This window comes from Semicossyphus pulcher, unplaced genomic scaffold (genome assembly GCF_022749685.1).
Source record: "Semicossyphus pulcher isolate SPU_LCO1_2020_fin unplaced genomic scaffold, fSemPul1.0.p SCAF_8, whole genome shotgun sequence".
NCBI lineage: Eukaryota > Metazoa > Chordata > Actinopteri > Labriformes > Labridae > Semicossyphus > Semicossyphus pulcher.
Window position 1 is genome coordinate 4931531 of NW_027211759.1, and position 20167 is coordinate 4951697.

Below are 20167 nucleotides of genomic sequence, written 5' to 3' on the forward strand. Positions count from 1 at the left end.
ATGCAACCTTTTTTAATATGTCGACGAGCCAAACAGAAAACAGAGTCTGAGTCGCTGGGTTTTTACAGCATTTATCTTGAGAACTCAAAACATTTTGTTTAAATCATTCACAGTCTCTCACTGATATGCATCTCGGAGTGCTTCTCTGAGCAGATAATAAATAAATGCGAGTTTATAAGAGTAAAAATCTTTAGAGGTCAACACAGCAGGTTTGTTGGAAGCTTTAAATGTAGCAGCGAAGAAGAAGAGATCTCCTTTAAAAGAAGACAAATGAGGTCTTGTTCCTTTTTCACTCATCCTCGTCTATAAACATTTTCATCTTGGACACAAAGCAGGTTAAGATTTGATCAGCATTTTATAAGGCGCCCCGGTAACTTACAGTGACGTATGAATTTTCCCAGCATTACTTAGCCGACACTTCCCAAATGTTTCCAAATTTTAAGCTAAAATGTCATTTTTTTAGTGACTCTAAACTTCATTATTTTGTATAACAATGTTTTAAAGGCGCCCGATTCATTTGTACCATACACTAAAACCTTTAACCTCCTGAGACCCGAGCTTTTGTTTGGGATGCATTTTTAATTCCTCCTACCTTTCGGGGATTAATAGGACCTAATAAGTATGAAACCTAAGAATTGTCTTTGTGTTACATTGAAAAAGTCCCAATGTCCTCATGTGAGTACCTTGTCGTAACGGTGTTGTAGCTTGTTGCTGTTGATACAATTAGTCAAATTTGTCTGCCATATCAAGTTACAACTGCTCATACGCATTAAATAAACAAGTTTCAATCATAAAATCTGAAGAGGTTTTGTACCTGGTTGTACCTGGTTAAGTTTTCTGTAGAGACCGACTGTAACACATTTTGGTCGGGATCACGGCCATCTTGAATGTACACCGATCAGTGTAATTTGCTTTTGTGACCACAGGGTGGTGGACAAAGTGTCCATGAATGAGACCAACGGTCTACGTTTCGCAGAATTAAATATTATGGTGCTGTGAAGCCAAATGTGATGTCCCCGTATGAGGACGCAGGGTCTCAGGAGGTTAACTGCAGTACTTGAGAGAAGACTTACAGTGTGGACCCACTGCATGCGGCCAATTCGCCTACACATTCGCCTCACTACAACTGGTCACTTGTTGGGGTGAATTGAGGAGTCAATCAAACCTCACAAGGTTTATTTACTGAAGAGTATATCGCCGTTTTCTTTAAATGCGGAAAAAGCTGTTAGAAGATGGCGCCTCTTGCCTGGTGCTAGGTATCCCAGCATGACAGCAGACACATTGAATGGGGGCGAATTTTCAGCTGCAAGTTGGCGTTCAGTGGGTCCTCACCGTCAGGCAGAACAAACATGACGAATAACTCACCAGAATTAAAGAGTGGATTTGTTTGCAACCATCTTTTGGGCACAATTTGACATCAAATCACCTAGAAGACTCCTGGATCTACTTATCAGCATCTACGCATCAGTTTAAATTCAAATATACGTTTTTATTCATATAAGGAGACACATGAGATTTTTCTATAGGTTTGAGTGTTTTGAATCTGACGATCTGCTTTTTCTAAGGAAATAAATATGTAAGAGGAGTCAGGACTGTTTAAGCCGATGGGTGGAGCTGATATTAGCGCTATAAAACTGCCCTGTACACACATTTCCTCATTTATTCACTTCAAGTAGAGACAAACAGTCTACAACACATCTGATGAAGACCGAGTTTATAAAAGAAGCCGGGGCCCGGCGCGAACCAGGCCGCGGCTTGAGTTTATAAGCAGCCATGTTTGAAGTCAGTGTGAGGCTTTCTTTGCTCTCCTCTTCCTGTTCCTCCGTCTGACCGCGCCGCAGGACGTCTCTGTCTCCGTCAACTGCGTCAGGTCCTCCATCTTCTCCTGCTCCATCATGGTTGTCAGCTTCAGAGAGATCTCCAGCTCCTGCAGGACTCCATCCAGGTCCTCATCCGGGACGCCCAGATCGATTTGACCCCCTCCCTCCTTGTGTTCGTGCACGTCTACGCTCTCAATCACGCCTAAATCACTTACTTGCTCCACATCGTGCTCACTCGCTGCTGTAGCATCTGATTCTCTTAAAGTGTCTGAAGCTTCCTCCGCCTCTCCTTCTGTTACGTCCTCAGGAATGTTTTCCAGGTCGGCTCCATCTGTTCGAGTCCTCTCAGCCTCTGTCTCCGCCTGTGGACTGTGGGGCTGCTGACCGTGCTGACAGCAGCAGCGGGAGTGCTCCCAGTACTGCTGAGGCTCCTCGTGATAATCTGCAGACGCTTCAGAGAAATTAATCAGTCAGTAACGTGTTTGTTTGAGTTTTCATTGGGCCTCATTCACTGATATATGCGTAGAAATGTTCTTACTCAACTCTTACGCAAAATCACCGTCGGATTCATGACACGTGCGTACCGGCCAATTTTGTTCTCGCCACCGTGCGTATGTTAGTGATCAGAATCATTCTAAATTGACAAGCGTGTGCACGCAATCTGCAATCTGCATACTACCACGCCCCCATTTCTCTATACAAGGACATCCGCTCGGCGTATCAGGAAGAGAGCGGTGAGGTGAAGACGAGTTAAAAGAGGGAAAAGTTGCAAGCGAACAACAAAAGAACTTAAGCACAGCGGAAATTGAGGCAGTTGTGTCGGAGGTGGAAGCATTAAAAAAACACACTTTTCCGAAGCGTGTTTCAGCGTGTCAGGAGTCACCATGCTGAAAAATAATGAAGCTTGGGCGTCAATAACTGAGGCTGTAGATGCTGTGTCCCGAGGTTCGGACCGTGGCTCAGGTGGTTCGAAATCAAGGTGGACGCTAAAAAAAAGAATCGCTGAGCAGAAAAAGAGGAAGGAAACAGGTGGAGGAGAAGGAGCACCTGATCATTCTGATTCATTCACACTGAGGGTGAAAGTGATGATATTCAACAAGAACCGTCTCCTAAAGGTAATTCATTTCATAATTTAAAGTGTTACAGCTAATTAATTAGAATTAACAATTTAATTTGGTCAATGCATTAGTCAATTCAAGGCTTTTTAGATGAAAAGTTCGCAGAGTGCGAACAAACTCAAAGAACATATCGAACCCCAGATTTGTGCGTCAAATGTTCGTAAGAGCGGTTTAAGCACAGATTTTGTTTGTGAATGAGGACCAATGGCTCTACTTGAGTTGTTGCTGCAGACAAGAAATGCATTAAAAACAAAACACATGTAAATGCACCATTCCTTCTATGTTTTGTAACTAAAAACAGTTCCTACAGTTGCTGATTAAGACAAACACTGGCTGTTTAAAGATGGTACTTGGTTCTAAGAAATCTAAACATGCTCAATGTTTTGTTATGAGATTATTTTAGACCAGCCTCTTTGAGCGCGCAGTGTTCACGTACCTCCCCAGTCCTCCTGGTTCTTCTTCTCTGCTGCCACGTCGTCCACCAGCTGACCCTCCTGCATCACCCGAGTGATCTCAGTCAGCTGCTGCAGGAGGCTCTCCTCCTGATCCGCCATGACACCTTTCACCCTGCAGCACCGACAGAGAAACATCCCGGGCATTTAAATGTTTTAATTACTCGATGCTGTGAGATCTCATTGTTCCCCTTATTCTACCTGATAGTTTCACAATTAACCGACAACAGCGGCACATTTCTTTTAAATACTAATGATGTGTGATACTAATAAGAGCTTGATTTTTAACGTAACTTCTCACGAAAAGTTTGATTTCTTTTATTTGTTTCAAAGGAATATTATTTTAAGACATAATGTCTAAAAACAGAGATTAATCTGTACATTTAAAAGACGGTTATAAAGCTCTCAAAAGAATAAACATGTGAGGGAAAGATCTGCGTTTACTTTACAGGAGTGTCATGTTTGTCTTCATCTCTGCAGAGGAAGAGATCATCACACACCTAATTAAATTAGAACAAAATGAAACCGGTCATTCCCATCACGAACAGAGAGGGAGGAGGCCGACACGCGACAGTACAGAAACATGCCCACCTGTCAGGACTGTGGTGGGTGTTGGAAACGATGTTCTCCATCACCAGCTCAGTTTCCCTCAGTTTCTCCTGCAGCTGAGCCAGCTCAAAGTCAGCTGGGGGACGACGACGGAGGAGAGAAGGAAAGAAAGAAGGAGTTTAATCACAAACTTCAGAACAGACTGATGTGTAAATGTTTCATTCTTGTTTTCACAGCTTTGTTGGACTTCCGTTTAAAGTCAATATGCCAGAGAATAACCAGCAAGTATTTATTCCTCATCACGTTAATGCAACATAAAGATGAATGTGTATGTCAGCTATAGATTCCTGAGGCTGGATGTGACATAACGCTGATTTGACACACATGCCGAGCCGCTTAATTTTGATTTAATTGTTAAGTCTGATTAAAAGGTAAGCTTCCTTTTCCACCTGAGCCTCTGTTACTTTCCTGGCCTTTAATTTATGACTGAAATATGTGTACCATTTGTGCAGCTCTGCAGTGCTGCAGTATAGTATGTCTTCAGAAAATTACATGTCTTTACATTTGTTTGGCTGATGCTTGTGTTTTAAAAAATCAAGGAAAAAAGTGCATGCTATTAACCGATTCAAACAATTAAAAAATAAGAGAATGACATCAATGTTTGTGCTTAGGTTGGCTGCAAAATGCAAACAGAACGAGTATACTCTTTGATAAATGAAACTCACTGATCTTTCTCTTCATGTTCTCTGAGCGAACTGAAGGAAACCGGCCCTCTGCTGGTTTGCTGCTCCCCTTAGACGTAATCTAACATGGAGACAGGAACAGGTAAAAATGCACCACAACAAATCTGACAGGAGAGTCTCTTTGCATTTATTCTGCAGTACACTGACGGTTTTTTAAAGTACAATTATTCTTAAAGTGTGGTTTAATTTGACTGCAATCTTTAATAATGTAAAAAAAATACTGTAAGTAAGTGCTGCTAATCCTTATCTAAACACTAGCACCTTAACAATCTCTGTGTTTTGATACAGACACCAAATGTGTACTACTTCTGGGATTACTTTTGTAAACACTTTTAATTCAACAAAATAAGTGGAACTTCTCAAATGTCAAATTTCAACTAAACAAGAGTTTCCCTGCAAAAAAGTCTGTTTTTATATCATTTACATGATCACATATCTGAAGTATAAATCAGAAGAAGTGATGACGACACATTTCTGTAGGTACCACAACATTAAAGATGATCGTGTGAAAGCACTTGTATGTGAAATGTGCTCTTTTGCTTTGGTGCCCAGAATTAGCATTAGCAAACTGTTAGCTTAGCACAAAGACTGGAAACAGGGGGAAACAGCTGGCCTGGCTCTACTCAACGGGGAAAAAAGCCTTGTTGATACCTTGAACAGTATGTAGAGGATGTAGAGTAAGATCCCGAAGCCGTAAACAGGAATGATCTGTCCCGCCAGGTTGGATTTACCCCCGCCTCCTGCCCCTGTTCCTGCCCCCTTTGCCCTTGCGATGGCCTCGGTGTTGTGGGCTCTGGAGAAGCCAGAACCTGCAGCCCTCTGGCCTCGACCCTCAGGGGTCACCTGACGGTGCATCATGGGGGGGAGGTGACCTGAACCTGCAGAGGAGAGGAGAGGAGAGGAGAGGAGAGGAGGGGAGTGGAGAGGAGAGGAGAGGAGAGGAGAGGAGAGGAGAGGAAAGGAAAGCAGAGGAGAGGAGAGGAGAGGAGAGGAGAGGAGATAAATATCAGCTATCAGCTTTAGTTACTGTTCATCGTACCTGTGTGATATACAGGCTCATTTCCCCTTTTCTAGACTGAAATCTTAGACAAATATAGATATGAAAATGTTTTATACTTCCTTATTTTTCGCCCTGCAGCTTCTCATGATCTCATGACATATGTTTAGGCTAATCCTTTAAGTCATGTACCAAGAAAAAACACCTAGTTACAGCTTCCAAAATACAAGGATTCCCTACCTTTCTTTGCCTTATGTCGCAGTAAACTAAATATATTTTTAAACTGTGTCAAAACAAGTTATTTGGAGATTTACAGGGCATGCAATGGGCTGATTTTACTAATTATTAAACATGTAGAGATAGGAATTTAAGTGTGTTAACAAGGTACATTTTCAATACTAGAAGAGAGGTATGTTGTTGTTATCCTCTAATAATCAAACTATTCAAAAAGGTGTCTTTGGCGCCCTCTCGAGGGAGGAAAATGTAACTGCAGGTACATGATACACCGATGATGTTCAATACACCGTGGCTTGCAATACCCCGAAACGCCGTATATCAAAACGCGTAAATCCGACAAACAAATATCTTTAATCATTTATCTGGCATATCAAAACAAAACAGACATAAAGAAACCGTTAAATGTGACGCACCCTCCGGCCGCTCAGCAGCATCCTTCCTCCCCCGGGATAACAGCATTTTGGGAAGCAGCAGAGCGACGCACAGCACGAGACACGTCGCGAGGGTCACCTTTTGAAATGTTGACATCGCCATATTAACAGGTAAGCGGTCACCTTCCTGTGGTAATAAAAACGATGTTTATCTGGAGGTTTTACGGTGAGAAAACAGAGGAGACGGAGCAGGTTGATGTCGCTGCTCCTCATCCATCGGTTGAACTTCCTTATTGACTGGAGGACCGGAAGTGCACCGGAGCCGCAATTCGGACGTGTTACCACTGGGTGGCGCCAAAGGACCGTTTGGTGATTTTAATGATGCTGTAGCCCACAGGCAAAACATTTTATGTTTTTTAATAACAATGTAGTATGAAATAGTAGATATCGTCGTTCAAACAATTAATTTCACAAAAGTAAATGGCAAAATGATAAAAAGCGATCTTTTTTGTTTATTTTTTACAGCCGTCATACCTGTTAAAACTCATATATAAGAATATAATTGCTATATTGTTTGTCTTTACTGTCTGTTCTGATTAAAAGTTTGCACCTGTATAAATGTAAATTCTTTCTTGGTATATAGTACATTTCAAATGAAGTTAATTAACGAGGAAAGTTGTTTCTCAACACATATTAAGAAAAAGACTATTAATTAAAACTAATAATAATAAGTACAGAGGTATGTTAGCTTTATAGATGTACATTTTAGCTTGGTATACAGGACATAATGACGATTGAATAAAAGTCTGAGAGACGAGGAGACGGGTTTCTTAAACTTCTTAAAATGATCACTTATTGTTCTGCAATACATACATTTACTTCTGCCTCTCAGTGGAATGAGCCAAAATAAGTTCGCATGTATCTTAACTTACGCTAGTGTTACACAATACACGTTTTCATTGCTGTTTGCCTGTTGCTGTAAACAAAAAATCAGCCTGCAAAACCCATATATATGTTGTAAATCTAAATAAAAGCTTTATATAGTTTATATAATCCTTCTGATATCTGCAGAACATTTCTGTATCACTGATTTTTTTTTATCCCTAATTGTGTCATTTTGTGTTGCGTCTACAAAATATGTTACTTATATTTGTAGTCAGTCACAGCTTGATTCTTGTGCTGTACAATCGTCCTTGTGGTAGATCCCCTTACTGTTCTGCTGTGACCTATTTTCTGCACAGCGATGATAAAAAACCTCATGCACACTTTATCTGTGGTATGCACTGCTCACCATCTACAGAGTTCAACTGCATGAAGTGAAATCAAGCCCTGGACATCGTCTTAAAAGGACAAGGCCAGCTGGTTTCTGTTGCACATGAAATAAGAGAACTAACTTGACAATATCTGATGTCCTAATCCTCTGCATACAGCTGCAGATGAAGCTTTTAGGTAGGCTATAATTTAGTCCAAGCGTATCCAGAGATTCTGGAGGAAATAGATGTAATTTTCAGGATTTTTTTTGAGTAGGTTAATGACCTTCAAATTAGATCAGATAACTCATTAAGTGAGTATTTTTAAAATATTTAATGGGATCTTTTTAATGATAACCTCCCTCTGTTGTCAGGCCTGCTCACACTGGTTTTGGTCGTCCCAGGACATAAATAATAAGCACACACACTCAAATTATAACTCAGTTTAATTAGTCAGAAAAACAGAGATCAGAGTGAAAATAAAAATCTGTTGGTTTTGAAGTTCAGTCGAGTCTTGAAGGAGATGAGAAACCGTCGACTCTCCTCAGCTGCAGCCGGACCTTATTTACGATTATGTTTCAGTTCGTGTCGGGGCTTCTTCCTGCATGCCGGATGGGCGGGGTTCACCACAGAGGACAGCTCAGCGACTGCCAGAACAATTTGACAATCAGAGAGGACTCAGTATTTTTCTCTGTGATGGATGACTTGGTTGATGCTAAGTGCGGCCTGATTGGCTTCACCCCGTCCAGCTTGGTGAACAGCCTCTTCGAATTATTGGGGGCAGAAGCATCACAGTCCACATGAAAGTCTCTGGAATATCTCCTCTTGACGGTTTCATAGTTCCATGTTTGGATCTCTGGTCCATGTGATCAGAAAGATTCAGTTTTTCAGGACAGTTACCAAACAGCTCTGTAATAAAGAGTTCAAGCCTGAGCTGCTGGGAATATCTCCAATCAGTGTTGTTTCCTCACATGGTTCAGCCTGAAACAGGAAGCTGACGAGAACGTAAGCTTCCTCTTCCAACTGGCTCACAGTCGTCCTGAAAGACAGAAAGCAGCTCCAGGTCAGTCTGTGTGGTTCCAGAGGTTCAATAAAAACATGCAATCAGCTTTATATGTCCGGTAATTACAGTATAAAATCAGACAAGGTTTTTGTCTTATAATAAATGGTGGTGTACTTTATGAATAAATGGGAGTTAGGTTTCCTATGAGGTCACTTTCAATGGGAAATAATATTTTATTCTCTTGGAAAAACACTAAACACAGTGTCTCATATTTAAGTCAATATAATAAAAACACAGATGTGACAGTTTTACGAGGCGAGGTCTTGTTAAACTTGTTTAAAGGAGCAATTCTGGAAAAAGCCTCTGTCAGTCATAGCTGGTGTTCTCTGTAATCGATAGAAGCAATAATATTTGAAATCGGCGCCATAGCTGTGGAGAAAGTCGTACAAACAGCTCGTGGTTTCACCCACTCTACATTCCTACAACACCCAGAGTGCATTGCGCCCCTCCCTCTGAAAGGAACGACCCAGCGAGAGACGCTGGAGTGAAATACTACCGATCGTCTAAAACATTTTCAGGTCTGCAGTCTACATTATAAACCTGACGATTTTGAACGAGACGTGACATCTAGATTGAGGAAGTGTAGTTTAGCGAGCTCCCTGGCTGACGCGTTTCATGTCGTCTTGTGGAGGTTTTCCAGGGCCCATTAGAGAAGCGGATCGCGTCCTCCAAAGGCACAGAGCCAAATTTCTTTTTTTTCCCTACCATAATGACATCAGCTCCCCATGATAGGTCTAAGGTTGAAAATCGGCGAACTGGCCCTTTAAGGTAAAAGGTAAAGAAACATTTGGTGCTCCAGTGACAACCAGAAAAACACAGAGTAATGCCAGAGTGATTCTTAATCACTAATTTTTTACTATTGGAGTTAATAAGCCTGAAACTCTCAGAGAGGTCATGTTTCAGCAGGAGTCAGATGAATTCCCACCAAAGGATAATGTCACTTATCTAATTATACTGTATATACAGCTCTGGGAAGACTTAAGAGACCACTCCAAATGTTCCTTAAATCAGCCTCTCTCTCTACGCGTCATGGCCAGCACATGTGAACCCGACTGAAAACCTCCTGAATGTGATCAAGAGGAAGATGGACATCGAACAAAGAGCGGCCTAACGTCACCCAGCAGCTCTGTGACAGACTGGAGGAGAGCATGCAGAGATGCATGAGAGCTGTGATTAAAAACCAGGTTATTCCACCAAACACTGACCTCTGAACTCTTCCTGAGTTAAAACATTTGTATTCTGCCGTTCAAACATGAACTTGTTTTCTTTGCTCGAGCTCTGAAAACATCTTTTTGCATCTTTTTGTTTTCTTAATCAGTCGGCATTTTCTGCAAATTAAAGACCTAAAGGAGAATATTGTATTTGGAAGTCAGAGAAAGGTTGTTTACAATACAACAAAAGTTAATTTTGCACAAACACAAACCTTAAATTAGAAGAACCAGAGAAAAACACATATTTGCAGTGGTCTCTTAATTCTTTCCGCAGCTGTATTTTATCCACATTTACCTAAATGAAGCTCAAGTCAGATACGTTCATATATATTTAAAGAAGCTCCAGAACCAAGAATTCAAATTAAATCTGCAAGAAAATCAAACATCCACAAAGTTTTTTGGGTCTTTAGAGAGTCAGGATCAGTTACAGCATCTGGAAGCAAGAAAATTACAGTGATGGAGCCACATTTAAAGTAACGCCAACATGTGACGGCAAATGTGTTAAATATTCTCACAATAAAGTTTAATAAAACCTCCAGAGCTCTTCCTCAAATGTATCAAGATTTTCATGTAGAAAAAGGAAAAGGTTATCCAGAAGACGTTTGAGTCCATCAGTGTGTTGTGTAGTTCATGTTCTTGTAGAGTCAGTATCATAATGATAGCTTTGGCTGCTGGTGGCTTTAGGGTATGCGCTTGAACCCTGATAGACCCTGAAAGTCTCATAATTGTGGATTTGGTGGTTTTTGCTGCACTTGTTTTCAAACTTCTCCCATCTGCCCTCAAAGCTGACCGCTGCTCACGCCCAACGAGAGGCTCGATGGAGGAGGATCTTTGCTCCCACAGGATTTATTTTTCTGCTGTTTAAAACTTAGAACAACTTACAACATTAGATGTGTTTAAACCTGCAGGACACATGGTGATGATGATGATTTCGATGAAAGGAAGTGTCTGCAGAATGATTCTTTGAATATTTGTTTGTCCTCTCACCTCAACTTTAGTTTTCTCTGTTTTTAAGACTTGTAAAAATGTGGTTTTGACTTTCAATAAGATTCAAACTACAGAATAGAGATGGATTTTTCTAACTTGAGTTTGTAGGAGTCAATCACAAAACAGAGTCAGGTTTTCGAGTCACTTGAGTCAGTTACCCAGAGCTTGAATCCCCCATCGGCCCAAGCTCTCATAGAGCATGCACACTAAAGACTTCTGTCGCCCGATCAGGCTAACTTCCGGTTTAGCACTCCGCTAACATTAATGGAGATTAAAGTCAATCGTGCAGCTCTAGACCTCATGATTATTTTTGGACCTAATAGCAAAGCGAGTCATTTCGCAGGTTTGTGACGCTCGTTTTCCCATGACTGTGTGAGGAAAAAGTGCTTTTAGTGCCCTGTTGGGAGAGCGGAGTGATTTGTGTAAGTGGAGTCCGACCTTCAGCTCAGGGCAGGGAGCGAGCTCTGGCCGACGGACTGTGGGAGCGAGTTCTGAGTTGAAACAAGAGCAAAGTGGTTGATTTTCTCACAGGCGAGGCTTATACGGCGGTCTCGTCTCAAATTCGCAGTTTGCGGTGGCTGGTATCGGGTAGGAGGAGTGAGTCAGTGAACGAGTTAGTGGAGGTGAGGACTCGTACTGACTCGTGAGTCAGTAAAAAGAGTTGTTTGCTTCATATGATTGACTGGTGACTCACGACTCGCACATCACTACGACAGAAGTAATGATGGAGAACTCAGTTTCAGTTAAGTTAACTAATGTTTGTTGGGATTTAATGTGATCTAACAACCAGGGTGCAAGAATATACATAAATGTTATTTAAAGTTATAAGAACAAACAGCAGAAAGTCTTTCAATCAGGATAACTTGGTTTTAGTGTGTCACCAAACTGCACCAAATAACAATAATAGATGTTTTCATAAAAAATATTATAAAGTACCTGTTATTCTACATTAATAATTCATACAAACAGGACACATGCAAAGTGTCTCAGACAGTTGGGAAGCAACTTCAAAGCAAAATTTTTCTGTTTCCAGTGTTGGATTAAACATACTGCTTAACTTAAGACCCTTTGAGAATGGTGCACTGTGGCACAACAAGTGCTTTTAGTTTATAATGAACAGCTTATGTGATCTGCACGCACCATGAAGCACACACAGCAGCCTGCATTTGCCAACGTTTTCAAAGGGTCGCTTGCCGAATCAACGCAATCCACGCATAATCATCATTTAGCATGAGTCCAATTTTAGCTCTGAATGCTCCACTTTGTTCACGGTCTTGTCGCTTGGTGCATCAGCCGTGTAAGACTTTACTTGCAGATGGTGCCAACACACAGAGTGGCTCATTTTTTCCCTGTCCACTTTGCTGCATAATTCTGATCGATACTTGTGCATAATCTCGGCCAATTCAAACACATCCATCCAGCCAATCCCAGCTGTCATTGAGAGAAAGGCGGGGTTAGACCTGGACTGATCGCCAGTCAATCACAGGGCTGACACATAGAGACAGACAACCTTTCATGCTAACCTAACGAGCATGTCTTTGGACTGTGGGAGGAAGCCGGAGTACCCGGAGAGAACCCACACATGCACAGGGAGAACATGCAGACTCCACACAGAAAGGCCCACTACGTCCAAACCAGGATTTGAACCAGAAACCCTCTAGCTGTAAGGCGACAGCGCTAACCACTGTACCACTGTTCAGCCCAATTCAAACCATATATCAGTTAAGTTCACCGACACTAGTTTGTAATACTTTTTAGATGCAAACTTTTATGTCCATAAACCCTGAATCACACGGTTAGAAGGCTGTTGTGGATTCGAGTTTTCAGGAGCTTGAAACAGCGTCTGTAGGGACCTCAGACGCAATACAAACATCAGTTTGGCGGCCATGTTTTCCAGAGAAGATGCACTAGATCATATTCAGTGTGAAAGTCTGTAACATCAACTTCTGACTTACAAAATATCCTAGCATACAAGAGGCAAAAAATCTCTGTAAAGCTGCAGATTGGTTCAGAATCATGCACCGCTTCTCCCTGATATGTCAATTAGGATCAGGATCTACATCTCTCTTTTAGGTCGAGCTCTTGTATCAGTGTAAACTGTAGGCATCTGGTTTAAAGCTATGCAACAACACCAACAACTAGTTTGTTTTGCTGATTTAAAGATGGATTGTAGAGGACTTAAAAACAGTAATAAATGAGTCATATCGAGCTCTCCGCCTACTTTAAACTCACACAACTGATGTGATACACGACATACAAACTGCCCTCAAAACTAAACACACGTGACGTGAATCAGACGTTTTTCAAAGACAACATGCTACAACATATCTTGGCATGGATTGTCCTGCAAATGCCAGCAGCCTGTGGTTTGCAGTCTCATGTCTACATATGGTCATATATGGGATGAGCTCGTGAGCTCACTTGTAAAGCTTCCAGATATCTGTGTGCATGGTTTACTTCAAACTGTCAGAGCAGCTGTCCGGGCCTGTAATTCATCGTCATCACAATATTACCTCTTATTGCGGCTGCCTGTCTGCGCTGCCGTTAAGATGGCCTCCTTCGTAGTCCAGCTGGCACAGGATCATGTTGTTCTTGAGGAAAAACTTGTCTCCCACGCAAAATCTGCGGAGAGAAATAAAAATATGGAACTGGGTCTGGAGCTGAAGTGAATCATGAGTTCCCAGAGGAGCATTTCAGGCATATTTTTCAGCAAACATCCACCGCTATGATAATCAGAAAATTAATCTTGCATGATTGCTGGATGCTTAACTCTCCAAGTGATACACAAAGTCTTTAACCCCCTCGAGGTTTCAACTGTGCAGTATGTTTCATCACTTTCTGATTACAATGCATGCTCATAATGACCAGCGAGCTCACTGGTACACCTCCCAGATAAGTCAACTGAATTTGATCTCCCTGGCTAATTGCTCCCCTAATCTTACCTCTGGCGGCAGAGCTGACAGGCGAAGCAGTCTAAATGGTAGACGTTGTCTCTGGCTCTCATCACCATCTCAAAGGCAGGGATCAGCTTACTGCAGGCTGCACAGTTCCCTGTCACCCCAAAGAGCCTGCAGAGAGACAGAGGGCGACAAGCAGACCTGTAGTCTGGACGCACTTAGGTACATTTCAGCCAAAAGCTGAGGAGGCAAAAAACAATGAAATTAAGAGTGGACAGCCCTTAAAGCCTGCGTCAGAGTCAGTGCCGCAGACGTACAAAGAGGGAAACTGCACTGCGTTTCCTTTAGATGATTGCAGGCTTTTTACTGCTTCTAATGCAGCGCTACGATCATATCCTATGGATTGTAATTATAGCATTAGAGTGGGATGAAACATCCACATCAGCCTCCTGGTATAACTTCTACAAACTCTGATACGTCCCTCGTAGCTGTAAACTGAAGACGTGTCAACAACACAGAGTTAAATGTCAGTAAAGTCCAACACAATCAAGCTAATGTTAGCTAATTATAGGCTACAGCCATGCTCATAATGGCAAAAATAACATGTTGACATTAAGCAAGCAATAATTTTCACCATCGGAGTTTTGCGATTTAGCATGCTAACATTAGCTACATGGCATTTAAAACTAGAAGAGCTTCCCAAGGCCCTGTGTTGTTGATTTTAACTAAGAGATCATTAGGGGTCAAATCAGCAGGTTGAGTTTGCTCAGTTGCCAGGGGACCAATCCCCCTACAGCCATGTTAGCAGCTCTGTAAGATCTTTGAGCTTCATGCTAACAGCAGTCTCAGTGCTGTTTGTATACAGGGGTCTATGTTCACCAACATAAGAGATTGTTAAGGGCTATGTTTGCAGTTCAAATTACAAAAGAAGGAAGGGAGACGGGTGTTTCAAATGCAGCTTTGTCTGTCAAAAACATTTAATACTCAGACATAATCTTGTGTGTGTTTGGGGGCTGGGAGGTGTATTTTGTCCTCTTTAAATGTATGTCTTTATATTATTTTACTTACCTGCCCAGGGACTACGAGCTAAAACCTGGTGCAATACATCTTTCCTTGCTTTTCATAAGGTTAATATTCTTTGTGCATTGTCCCTGCTTAAATAAAGAAACATAACATAACAGTCTGGACAAGTCTTGGACCGACTGACTTATTCACCATCACGCTGCTAGCATGAAAAGGAGCTGGCTCGAGGACTTAACACAACATTTTGAGTTGTTATCAGGAAACACGTGATAAATCAGATAAATTAACATTTACACGTCTATAATGAGGAGGTCTAAGATCTTTAAATCCACATGCTGTCCACTTCCTGATCAACTGTTTCTGAATATGAATCAGCAACTGAGCAGCACAAAAACAACTTCTCTTAGGGGGTAAAAGAAATCTTTATTTAGGACTTTATTTAGACCCTGATCCCCATGTTGGAGAAAAACTCCAAGTTATGGTCACCTTAAAAATTACTCAATGAAGTGTATGGTGTGATCACAGGCCGAGTAATGCAGTCATATTCTTTTGCAGGGATCATCAAAAGCTTCAAAACCGTGTGTTTTATACCAAAGTGTCAGATGTGAAAGCCTTCATAAAAACTTGATATAACTTAGATTCTATCAGCTGCCGATGGAGAGCAACAAAATGAGATTCACCGATATAAAAATGTGTTTTGTCTTTGTGTTTTTTAGTTTGACTGACTAAGTTAAAAGCTTGAGTCGATTTAGTGCACCGTTCTGAAACTAACAATTTATCCAACAACATTCAAACTCTGTCCTCGAACTACCTCAAAAACCCGGTGCTGTTTTTAAATACTCTGACTCAGTCCTGACCAGCTGCAGATTGCCTCACCTCTCATTCACCTCTAAAAGCACGAACAAACGGCTCCCTAAGAGCCTGACACACATGAAGATAAGTGGCCGCTGCTGATTTCCATATTCCATTAGAGGGCAAATAGAAAAGGAGGTTTGGGAGTAACGGTTATGAAAAACGACATCCACAGAGGGAGGGAGGAAAGTGCCAGAGCCTGGGACGACAAATGAAAAACGTCATCAAACGAGTGACCAACATGGGAACAAAAGAGAGACCTAATTAAGCGAAATGTTCTGATCTAACGAGCCTGAGTCCTGAGCAGGCACCTGGTGGGTTTTTTCTCTCTCCTTAACGAGGCTACGAAGCTCAATGCTAATTCTCTACTAATGGTCCAATTAAAAGAAATCACATGGTTTTAATCCCGCTCTTCAAAGGCTTTTGGTCTGCACCCTCGCAATGATGAGGAAAACAGGAGGCAATCTAGCCAATTTAACTGTCAAAAGGGGTTTTGGTCTCTTAAGTGCAGCGCAGCTAATGAGAGACTTAGCTCCAACCAAATCCAGCTGGATTGTACATGAGACTAACACATGAGTTCAGCAATGTGGCTGAGATATCAGGAGTTCCCCTGCTGACCGGACACCAGACGTCGTTATTTAAGGCAAGAAAACGACGGCTGTGCAACTCTCAGAAGGGCCAGATTAAGGTTTGTATATACGTGGTGTCGTCAAGATTCATGGTGAAAAGATTAGAAAGGTGGAAAGCTCTTTAAATCTTCAGTAATTGAAAGCGTTCTTGTTCATAAATTAATTGTGAAGGGATTCACAGGCACAAGATGGTCAGGTGATGAATGACCTCACTCAAAGGGTTTAGAAAAGGAGCTGTTGAGACGATCTACAAACATTTATCTCACCCTGAAGGGTTTATAAGAGTGTCTGAAGTGCTTCAAAGTGTGTTAAGTGTTAGAAAGGAACTGCCCCATTACATACAGATAGTCTGTGTGTATACCACAGCGTTTTACTGACTTAAAGTTATGCCTATCCTCTTTTTTTCTTGCCATAAGTTAAGAGAGCGATACGACTGAATATGTAGGTGGGAAATGGGACAGTTAGCTTAGTTTGGCGTAGCATTAGAGGCAGTAAACAGCAAGCCTAGCTAACAATATCCCCCAATAATCACTACTTATGTACACCAATTTACACAATATATATGTACATTGTTTAATCTGAATAAAAACTGTAGTAAGCTGTCTTACAGGTGGTTTATGTCTTGCCTGGGAACAGCTTCCAGTACCCAGCAGAGACTCTACGAGGTTACAGGTCACAGCTAAGATATTTTCCCTTCACATAACCTCTCTATGCAGACTTGCCTATAAAGAGAGCCAGAGCTGCACATTTCCCTCTGTTTTCAGGCTTTATGCTAAGCTATGCTAAGCTAAGCTGCCACAGAACCATGTTTATCACACAGACATGAGAGCGGCATTAATCTCTTCTACGAACTCTCAGCAAGAAAGCTAGTGAGCGTGTTTCAAGCTAATAAAACATCCCTTAACATTGTTGAATAATCCTGAGCCTGACCTGTTCCTTAGTTACTCTAGCTAAAAAAGCTAAATCCTATACTCACTCATTTCTCTTTCTGTTCACTGTTTATTGTCTAAAAGAAGGTTAAATTGGCTGGAAGAACAAAGACAGCCGAGCAGTCACAGACCACATGCTTCACTTTTCTGGCTTCACTTTGTGTTCCTTTAACAAAGACTGAAACAAACTGAAAGGTCAACGATCTGCTCACATTTAATTCTAAACTGTTTACACTCACAGTTCACTGATGCTTTTGTTGTCAGCTTCCTTCCGACCATCGTCTCTAAAGTAGTTCAAATTTTGAATAATGTTGTGTTTTTCAATACACAGTTTCAGAAGACAACCACGTCTCCAAGCAGGCAGAAAAGTTTGTCCACTGAGGAGTTCAACACACGGTGCAGAGTCATGATAAGATGACTCTGTATGCACACCCAGACATGATTAAAGCATGCTTGGACTCAAATATGGTTTTGTCATTGAGGTGTGAAGCAGTACCTCTAACAAGAGGACACACATGTTGTAAGGTTTTGCAAAGTTTAGCAGCTGTGAACAGATTATGTGAGTTTGAGAAATGTGGTTGACTTGGTCTAAAAGATCATTTGCATGTTAACATGTTTAATAAAGCTAACTGCGCATTATGTTTTTGAACATTTCTCAAGCAAAATCTTGCTGAGTCAATCCTACATCCGTTCTCATGTAAGTTTCTAATCTGCATCTTTTCCTCATTTTATCTCTGCTGGCTTGTCAATAGAAGGCCGTAAAATTCAAGCCCTTACAATCTACATTTCCAATCAATCAATTTTATCTATAAAGCGCCAAAACACATCTCATGGCCGCTCTCTTTGTAACAGTATTTACAAAGAACCAACTTAATCCACCAGTGAGCAAGCAACTGGCAACAGTGACGAGGAAAAACTTCCCTTCAACAGGCAGAAACCTCGAACCGGACTTACTGATGGACAGCCGTCTGCCACAACCGGCTGAAACGACAAAGAAAGAAGCTCCTCTCGTTTACCTTTTAATCTTATACAGTAGCTAATTTAACAACATTTAGATACTGCAAACTCAATGAGTTAGCTTGCAGTCGTACTTGTATTCCAGTTAGGATCAGGGTTTTGGTTCGTTTCCTGGTGTTAGAAACCTGGATATTCTTCTTGGTGTATTTCAGGAGAAACCAGGGTACTTGAAACATTTATTCAAGTTTCTAAACATTCTTTGTTGCTTCAAAATGAATGCCTAAGATAGTGTGAGGCCGGGACCACCCAGCAAGCAGACAAATAGAAACCTGGATGCTGCATGAAATCAGGTTTCTCATGCTCCATGGATACGTCATAGATGGAATCAAACACTGGACAGCAGTCGCTTTGAAACTGCACAACATTTTCTTTTCCCTCTCTCAGTCCAGATACACCTGTAGAAGGTTTACCTCAGGTAGTCCCTGCGGCAGAGGATGAGGTTGGCCCGGGTGTACAGGGTGGATCCCACTCGGCCCAGCCGGCAGTCACAGCAGGCACACTTCAGACAGTCCTCGTGCCAGTACCTGTCCAACGCCTGCAGCATGAAGCGGTCCCGGATCTTCCCGTTGCAGCCGGCGCAGGCCCTCGGCTTCTCTCTGGACTGGAGGGGGACGAGAGACACACCTGGTGGAAGAAGAGACAGAGACAGGTAGGATTAGATTTGAACACTCAGGAAGGTCTGGACAATTATGATCAGTACCTGAATTTAACAGATTATTTAAAAAAACACAGTAATCAGAGACATGTCAAATTAAAAGCAGTTAAGAAACATGCGATTATTATAAATTGGATGTTGAATATCCCGAACACTAAAGTATCAACAGTAAATGTTTGAAAATTATGGGGATACAACAAAAGAAAACAGTTAGCTCCCTTTAAATGCAAAATTAACAACATGTGTAATCCCCTGTAGGAATATTATGAAGGGAGAAATGTCCAAGACCACCATAAAATCATTATTTGGTAATAATTTAGGCGCAAATAAGTTGTTTTCTGTTACCATTTATCTTAATGAAGTGTTGCACGGACTAGGTTTGACACAAACATTGTGGAAAATCTCTTTTCTGCAACCTTTATTTCATACATTTTTGCTGCACAGTTGCACACAATCCATCCCTGTCCTGAAACGTTCCCTGCTCTCCCCTTTTAAAGATAACACGCACATTCATATCGGGAAATGTACTCACTCTCCTCCTTGTCCAGCACCATCCTTCCGGAGAACGACAACAATCCAACAACAGGAGGAATGACACCACTTCCTCAGTAATAACAAACACTGAGGGCTTTCACACTCCGGATAAATTACAGCATCGGTCGCTCAAACTTCAGCTCCGCTTCTTATAACCCCGAGGAAAGCCAAGAGAAACAGCCATGGAGCCGATTTTTTAGTATCTCTTTGCGCGTAAAAAAACAGCCGGATAGCAGAGGGATAAAAAAAGCGTCTCCGCGTATCACCTTGCCGGCAGGAGAGATGTCCTTAAATCAAGAGTGTCCGTGTCTTATCTGAGCTGATGTCAGTGCAGAGGCATGTCTGTGTGTGCACTCAGGCTGCGGCTGCTCCTCTGCACAGTCTGAACCACCTCACACAGCTCCCTCCCTCCCCCTCCCTCCCTGCAAAAAACTCCCACAGTCAAACGGTTTTTTCAGCGCTGCGCGCTAATTATATAAAGTCATTACGCTCAGATCTGATAGTAACCGCCCCTCCCTCTCTGAATCAATTATTCAATAGACAGTCGCACACCAGGACAGCCCGGGCCTGAGGTGTTTTAGAATGAGCTTATTCAACTCCAAGGACACCAATTATCTCCAGGGCGCCCTGTAGTCAAAGCAGCGGCTTTTCAGCACGGCAGATGCAGCGCCTCTTAACACATGCGAGTGCACGCGCCGGTACTTTGCACGTGCATGTGACATGTTTTCAGTGTGTTCATACCTTATAAACAAAAGTACTATTAGCTTCGATAAGGGTTAAAATACTCACTGTTTCAGTATAAAGGTTATTAAACTGTGTATCAGGCCCTTTAG

At 41.8% G+C, this 20167-nt stretch overlaps 2 protein-coding genes across 2 annotated transcripts; both read right to left on the minus strand.

Annotated features, from left to right (window-relative positions):
- Nucleotides 1-59: 59 nt before the first annotated feature.
- On the minus strand, nucleotides 60-6555 carry ric3b (RIC3 acetylcholine receptor chaperone b). Its single transcript, XM_069686789.1, has 6 exons — nucleotides 6330-6555; nucleotides 5334-5560; nucleotides 4665-4743; nucleotides 3982-4075; nucleotides 3375-3505; nucleotides 60-2271 (listed from the first exon to the last, which is right to left on the minus strand). Exons 1-6 carry the CDS (start codon nucleotides 6448-6450, stop codon nucleotides 1784-1786), a joined length of 1140 nt encoding a protein of 379 aa, XP_069542890.1. The 5' UTR covers nucleotides 6451-6555; the 3' UTR covers nucleotides 60-1783.
- A 1410-nt stretch (nucleotides 6556-7965) lies between these two features.
- On the minus strand, nucleotides 7966-19677 carry LOC138612808 (rhombotin-1-like). Its single transcript, XM_069686262.1, has 5 exons — nucleotides 19333-19677; nucleotides 18556-18769; nucleotides 13741-13866; nucleotides 13312-13420; nucleotides 7966-8576 (listed from the first exon to the last, which is right to left on the minus strand). Exons 1-4 carry the CDS (start codon nucleotides 19352-19354, stop codon nucleotides 13315-13317), a joined length of 468 nt encoding a protein of 155 aa, XP_069542363.1. The 5' UTR covers nucleotides 19355-19677; the 3' UTR covers nucleotides 7966-8576; nucleotides 13312-13314.
- Between the last annotated feature and the right edge of the window lie 490 nt (nucleotides 19678-20167).